This window comes from Wolffia australiana, chromosome 14 (assembly GCF_029677425.1).
Source record: "Wolffia australiana isolate 7733 chromosome 14, ASM2967742v1".
Taxonomy (NCBI): domain Eukaryota; kingdom Viridiplantae; phylum Streptophyta; class Magnoliopsida; order Alismatales; family Araceae; genus Wolffia; species Wolffia australiana.
This window is the reverse complement of record NC_135848.1, coordinates 780,527-788,411: the sequence shown is the minus strand read 5'-3', so window position 1 is coordinate 788,411 and position 7,885 is coordinate 780,527. Positions and strand designations below refer to the sequence as shown.

At 37.8% G+C, this 7,885-nt stretch overlaps 1 protein-coding gene across 1 annotated transcript; it reads right to left on the bottom strand.

Moving 5' to 3' along the window:
* Positions 1–5,012: 5,012 nt before the first annotated feature.
* LOC144712244 (uncharacterized) lies at positions 5,013–7,885 on the bottom strand. The gene is made up of 6 exons (XM_078586466.1): positions 7,538–7,885; positions 7,265–7,379; positions 6,939–7,113; positions 6,668–6,724; positions 6,378–6,547; positions 5,013–5,457 (listed from the first exon to the last, which is right to left on the bottom strand). The coding sequence occupies exons 1-6, from the start codon at positions 7,846–7,848 to the stop codon at positions 5,332–5,334; spliced, it is 954 nt and encodes a 317-aa protein (XP_078442592.1). The 5' UTR covers positions 7,849–7,885; the 3' UTR covers positions 5,013–5,331.

The following is a 7,885-nucleotide window of genomic DNA, read 5'->3' as shown; positions in this document are numbered from 1 at the left end:
TAGTTTCTTCATTTCCCAAAAAAAATTAATGTTAAACCTGGAATATTTATTTTTGTATGCACCCCTAAAAAATAATATCATTGTGGTGCGGCCAGATCGCATTTTTAACACTCGAAGAATAGATGAGAGCAGTCTTCTTCACCCCGGTGCCCTTAAGTGTCTAGGTGTAGTATCTTCCGGACTGTCCCCATCACAAATCTCTTGTCGAGAAGAATTTCACCAAAATGTTTGTTTGATCCTGGTTTGAAATTGATAGTATTCAATCTGGAAAAAGAATAATGCATATTGGTCAAATCAAAAGCCAATGTCAAAAGTCAGCAGATAATTAAAAGCATGTATGGTGAACATTTGTGGTTGGGTCTGGATAGTCTGTCAACCCAACCTGGGGTTTTTAATTAGTTTTAGCGAAATGATGCTGTTAGAAGCCCTGACAAAATAACCGATTCTTGACATCTTAGGGTTATAAATACCCCCTTGTAAGGTCATTAGAGGGACTTTTGATGAATGATCATCCTGTGGTTTCTTGGCATGAGTAGCTGATCTGGCTTTCGTGAGGGCAAGAACTCCCGATTCATAAGTTCTTGAGAGTTTGTTCAACAATTGCTCTCTCTTCTTCTCTCTTACATGTTCCATCTCTCCTATTCTCCTCTCTATCTTGCGTCCCATTTCTTGATTTTGTTAGATCTCCATGGGGATCTTAACAAATACTTGAGCTTACCATGCAAAAGTCACACCTAAAGTATCTCATGTTCAAAGGACTAGAGTCCACTATCCTTAAAGAAGGGGGAGATGGAAAGGAAACTGTTTGATTGGTTGACCCTGTTAAGACATCGAGTTTGGTTGAATTAGCAAACCATAACAAATAGGCAGGTAGGGTTTAGTGAAATAGATTGGAGAGAGATATCAATCTGACATCATAAGAAAAAAAAAAGATGAAAGACTTTATAGAATCCAATCATTTTTGGAAATTTGTTGGTTTTATAGAATCCAGTAACTCAACCTGAGGTTTCATATTGTTATTGTTTTAAGTTAGTCAACCAAACACTGAAGTAGTTATTGTTCCATCTAAGCAGGACCAGAGTTCAATATCTTTTTAAATGAGGGAGATTAAGTCCTAATCTCTATTAATGAAGTAAGTAGTTCCATATTAGCCTTTGACTTAGAGGTCAACCTCATCATCTAAATGACACACCATCTCTTCCTATGGATAAAAACTATACCTAGTAGTGTTGTGAAGAAGTACTTTTTACTTGGTTCTGTACCCTATAACTCTTCATAAGCGTAAATCCTATATGGACAATGATAATCAAAATGGGATGTTGAATCAAATATTTGTTATATTTGTGGATTGGTCTATGCGTCTACTCCACGATCACTGTACAGCTATGGAGTAAGCTAATGAGCCTCATGCGTTATGATCAGGAGTATGTATTTTATAGCTGGTTTTACCCTTATCTCACCAATTTCTCACTGAATTTGAAAATGCCTGAACCTGTTGTTTAACTGAAAATACAAAATTTGCTTTGAAAATACTTTAGTCAAGGTCTGCAAAGAAGAGAGATGCTTGAGCAGCCAAAACAATGTGGAGAACTAAGCCTACTTGGTCAAGCCTGAAATAAGACTGAAAGAATCCTCAAGCAACCAGTACCCATCTACTTCTACATATGTGGTTAAAGGCCATAAAAACCCTACGAGCCTAAGGAGTCCTACAGTAATGACAAGGACAAATTGTGGTGTAGTCATTGAAAGTGTCACCAACATACTAATGACACTTAGTGGAAGCTATTATAATACCCTTAGTATGATGAAAATAATATTTTTTCTACATTGTTGCTTACTTGAGGAGGTTTTTATGAAAAAACATGCTGATTATGATGTCCCCACAATACAATTTTATCATCTAATAAAAACATTTTTTGGTCTAAAATAATCTCCTTGAACCTGGTTCTAGAAGTTTACACATGCAATGAGATCACTTGCATATCACCAATGCAATGCTGACCATACAATTTTCTATCAAAATATTTTGCCTGGAAATATTGTCATCCTTGTCGACTGCACAACTTATCTTATCGTTATTGGAAGTGGTACCATTGTTATCACTACATTTCATCAGCAACTTCATTCCCTGTTTGATATTAAGAGCTTAAATCCTCTTCAATATTTCTTAGGCATTCAAGTGTATCAATTATCTAGTGTTATCACTTTCTCTCAGCAAAAAAAAATTTACATTCTACTAGATGTTGTAAGTAGTAGATAAAATAATGTAACCTTCAATGCCAAGATCTCCATACACTAATTGAAAAAATTATAAACTTAAACTTGATAAGACTGATCGCAATACTGATTCCATATCCTATCAATGACTGTCACATAAATGTATCTATTTTGCTTACACTTGTCTGGATATCTCATATTCTGTTTATATTCTTAACCAATTTATGCATCAACATATACTCTCTCAGTTGAAGTCAGGTCATAGATTGTTCTGGTACTTGAAGTGGACGATTGGGCTTGGTATTCACTTACAATGTCATTAACCTTTGAGGCTAGAAATTTATTCTGATTCATATTATTCCCTCTTGTGGACAACTAGTGGTCCACTACTAGTTATCGATCACTTATATGTGGCAACCTGGTTACCTATGATGGAAATACTGGTGGCCGGCAAGCTAATCACACATTCCATATATCGTTACATGTTTATTTATAGAACACATTCATTATAGTGCACGTGTGATACTGAATTGATTAGATAGTGGGTGCTCTTTAGTGGAAGATTTCACTGAATTCATCCGTATGAATCCCTAAATGGTATTATACCGAACTGTCAATCAGGTCGATTCACATTACAGTTGTGCAAGTGATACTTAGACCTGAAACACCAAAGACGTCTTGTGGACCGATCGTTGTACTTTGACTATGGCCAACGAGCCTATAATCATGAGATTCTAAATGGTTTTAGTTTGAGTACATCAAGAAGTTCAGGAAGAAAATTGAGTGGTCAAGATGGGATTGTCTACCCTCGATATAAGAGGTTAAAGCTCAAGGAAGATGATGCAATGAAGTCCTTGGCCAAGGAAGTGAATTATCAGATAAGAGTTCCCCAATGATTTCCAAATGTATCAGTACTAACTCGGATGATCGATTAGGGTTTGACAGTTGATCATACCCTAAGTCGTCCATACATGGTACATACACGGTAACTGATGACGAACATGTTCCATGAGTGTGTCGATACACACTCCTTTGTATCTTCTAGAAAACGAGGTGTAGCTTGGCACCCCACATGCTGGAAACTCAACCTATCAATTGGGTTAAATCGTTCTGACATTAATTAATATATATGATGATATACTTAATTAATTTAGAATGCCAATAAATATTATTGGGCCACTAGAGTCATTAATTAGACTGATACATGGGCCTAGAGGGTCACACGGAAATGTTCTTTTGGACTTCGGAAGATATACTTAAGTTTGGAGGATTTTTATGGAAAATACCCACCTGGTATAAATAGGGGAAAGCCCTGAACGAAATTCATCCATGCCAGAATTGTTCGGGGGCCTTTTCCCCTTCTTCTCCCTTCTCCGACACCCCCTCCCCATCCCCGATGCGATCAGGACGACGTAATGACGATGACGGAGATTGAACAGGGCTCGTTAACGAGAAGGAGGAGATATGATGTGCCGAGGATTGCGTGGATACATCTAGGGGCTGCACACTTGAGCAGCTCGACTCGTCTTGCTCCGCGATCCAAGAAATCACATACGCAATCCATGCACAATTACTTCATTTAATGATTATGTCAGTATCGTTAGGATTCCATTACATGTCTTCTGCTGCGTGGAATCCTCGTCTTCATCCATGTCAAAGCCTATAGAACCCGATGACCTGGAGAACCAAGAAATAAAATGTTGTCTCTCGCTCCAACATGGATACAGAATTCAGGGCTCTCGTGCAAGGAATATATAAAGTTCTTTGAGTTTGCAGGATTCTCCAGGAACTGGGTATTTCTTTCTATGGACCTTTCAACGTCTATGTGATAATAAATCTGCCATTCTCCTTGCTCGTCATCTTGTTCAACATGACAAGACCAAACATGTTGAGATTGATTATCATTTTGTCTTGGAAAACTAAAGGCAAAGACGCTTGAGACTGTCTATATAGATACAAATCAACAATTGGCTGAACTTTTAACTAAAGGTCTCTTGGGAGTTGCGCGGACTTCTTATATCCAAGGCGGGAATGAAAGACATTAATTTCTCAGCTTTGAGGGGAGGTGTTATCAAGAATCTGTTGCTACACTTTTTAAGGCTTATATAGCCATTGTAACCGACATTATATTTGGTTGTTGCAGCCAACTATTTTATTACTACCCATATATATCCTCTCGTACTGCACATAATAGATAGAGGGTTTTCTTGTTCAATTGAGTATCTTTCACTCTCTCTCTCTCTCTCTCTCTCTCTCTCTCTCTCTCTCAATCCCAGCGTTGTCAATTCTCTCTGTGATATATGATAGTATAAAATTTGTACTATGATACCTACTAATTTTGAATCCCTAATAGTTATATTCAATTAAAAATCGGGCTTGTTCATTTAATGGTTTGAGTAAAATGAATTCAGGAAATACTTGGAAATTAATAGGGCGAGGTTTGAAATATGTAGTTTGGAAGTGTTCTAAAAAAAGGTGTTAGCTAAGTCCAAGCATCAAGACAAATAACAGGAATACCTTTGCTCTCTCTCTGTCATTCAAATTAATTGAAGGCATGAATCTTGCACTTACTCTGTGTGAGATCAATTGGTTCAATATATCTTTAGAGGATGATTAGGTATATAAAAAATAATGGATACAAAAATGATTCCTAATTTTGCAATCTCTCTTAGGATCCAGGTTAGATCTACCTTTTTTTTTAAAACAATTAAGTTTAAAATACTGTGGATAAAACTCAATTAGTGTTATTACTCTTCTAATATTTAAAAAACCAATAATGTAAATCAAGCTGGTCATCTGAAATGGCAGATCAATCGTCGATGCCACACTCATTTGTATCGGAATGCAAAGTACAATTTTGACTAAAAATATGAGATCACTACCACTGACCCTAGTCAGAGAATTACTTCAGGTTTGAAGGAACCGTGTTTTTTGGTGGATCGCTTCGCCATCTGAAATCCCCTGTTTGGGGCACTACACGTGCTAGAGTGCGCGTGCGCATATAAGGTGGGTGAAGGGAGACAACCACACATGGGAGCTTAGTGTCCAGCAAAAAAGGTCATTAGATGAAATTAATGGGCAAAATTGACCTTTCTAAGAAGCATTGACCAGGGCCTACTTCTCAGCCTTGATGAAGTGAGAGGAGAGCAGCTTCGCCATGGTGAATCCGTGGAACGAGTCCACCTCGAACAGCTCCTTAAGCTTCTCATCGCACTTTATATGCCTCTTGTCCTTTGGATCCTAAGAGATTAAAAAGTATAAACAATTTAAATGCCTAGAAATAAGCTCCAGGTTATTGTTTTTTGTTTTCTAAATTCTAACTAGGAAAAAGAGTCAAATGTATAGAGAAAGAGCATGAGGAAAAAATCGATAATAATAAGACTCGGTCAAAATGCCTCTACTTTTAACCATGTGTAGGGGTATTATCGGTATATTGACTATCTTCAAAAAAATTATCGGTATTTTGACAGCAAAATGCATAAAGAATCCCAAATTAGGAATGTGATAGATTGAATAATGTCTCAAAGTTTAATTTAGGTTCATTCGAACCATATGAATACACGCCCGGAACTCCAACTAAAAGAAAAATAGGACCCCTCAATTGTGTAAACTCTGCAGCCAAATGTATACGTTTTTTCCTTCCCAATAAATTAAAAAGATAAAAATTAGAATACATAATAATACGAATAGATCCATAAGCAGGGGTATTATTGGTATTCCGACATAAAAAGCAATAATTAATCCAAAATATAATCGCATTTCGTATGAAGCACTAAGGGTTACGGCTGATTACATAATATATCGACATACAAAGTAGGTTCATTCGAGCCATCATATAAACCCACGCCTAGAAATCCTATTAAAAAAATATAACCTCCTGCAGTGTATAAAATTAAGCTGGCAGCCCAATGCTGACGTTTTTATCCTCCCCACATGCCACATGCAGAAGTATATTAAAAAGATTTTTGTAAAAGTTTTTTCAAAAAAGATTCAGCTGCAAGTCCATTAAATACCAGACCTTGAAGTTCCACAATGCAGGTTTAACATTTTCAACATTGTACATGAAGAAATATTCCTAAAATGACTTCATCAACTGAGATTTTTGCAAAATCATACTCTTTTGAGTATGCAGAGATTTTATAACAAAAAATAAGGATCACCTGCAAGTCGTTCTTCTTGATATACTCCCACATCCTCTTGACCACATCGCTTCTTGACAAGGCGTTCTCTCCGGTACCAAAGAAGTTCGCAAGAGCATCTGACACGGGAAGAGGAGCAAGGAAACCTGAATTCCCTGTTTTCTGCCGCTTGTCTTTTTGCCCAGATTCTTCTGAAATATTAGAAATTTTAATAAACATAACATTTTAACTTTGATGGATATGATGATAATGACGATGTTTTTTGAAGAAATAATAATAATGACGATGATGATGATGCGATTTCTTCTCACCTTTCACCTCCTTTCTTGGACGCTTTTCCTTCTCACTAGGCTCCTTTTGAACTATTGCTATTTTTTGAAAATGTAACTCTTCAGATTTTCTAACAATTTAACGGAAAAAAACAAAGAGCAATTCTAGCGAAAAAGATATTACGAGACATCTTACGATTAAATAAAATGAAAAGAACCCAGAATCTCTCAATCCCAAGTTTCTAACTGAGAAAATAAATCATAAAAATAGAATCAAATCATAGCAAAATATTATTCACTTTAAAAAACATACCGCCGTCAGAGGACAAGGGCCATATATGCTTTGCCAATGCTTTGTTCATCTGAAACATGTCGATCACTTTGACATTGAATAGCTCCTTCAGTCTATCATCACACACTATTTTCCTCTTATTCGTCGGTTCCTGCAGATTGTGCTCGCGTATATATGCCCATAGTTTCTTCACAACCTGATAAAAAAAAACACCCAATTAAGGTAAATAGAATAAAATTCTGACAGAAAAGATCAGTCACCAGACACTGCAAGACTCTTTACGCGAATCTTTGTACAAAAAATATGTTTCAGAAAAAAAACTGAACCGAGCAATCTTCGATGATCACCTCAGTTCTGGCTAACTCCGGGGCACCGACGAACTTTTGAAGCAGTGGCGAGAGACCGCACGGCTTTGTGAATCCTCCACCGCGTCTTCTGACCTCTTTATTGCTCTTAGTTGCCCTACAAAGACGCCGTAGACCAAAGCAATAATAAGAACAGGTAATAATCCGCCAAAAAACCTCTTGATTAACCAATACCCGGCTCGATATTCGGGATTTTGATCCCAACCCAAGTCTGCAATCCCTCTTAAAAGCGCAATAAAACGATGAAGAACTCACCTTTTCTTCCCCCGGTTGCCATCATCGTCACTTCCCTCCTCTTCCTGTACATCGTAATCCCCATCTGCATCCTCTTCGCCCTCTTCATCACCGCCATTCTTGCCTTCATCTTCCCCGTTTTCTTTCAATTCGTCGGACTGGGTCTGGAGGAAAACATCGATCTGCTCTCTGATGAAGGCTTTCCTTGACGAAAGGTCCACGCCAAAATCTGCCTCGAGCTGGCGCCTCACGGTCGCCCCCGTCGTCGTCGTGAGGTCCGAAGAACTCAGAAACTCTCGCAGCCGTCGCACCAGCTCCGAGTCCGACACCATCCCTCCTCCCCCCCCTTCTTCTCCTCTTCTCTTCTTT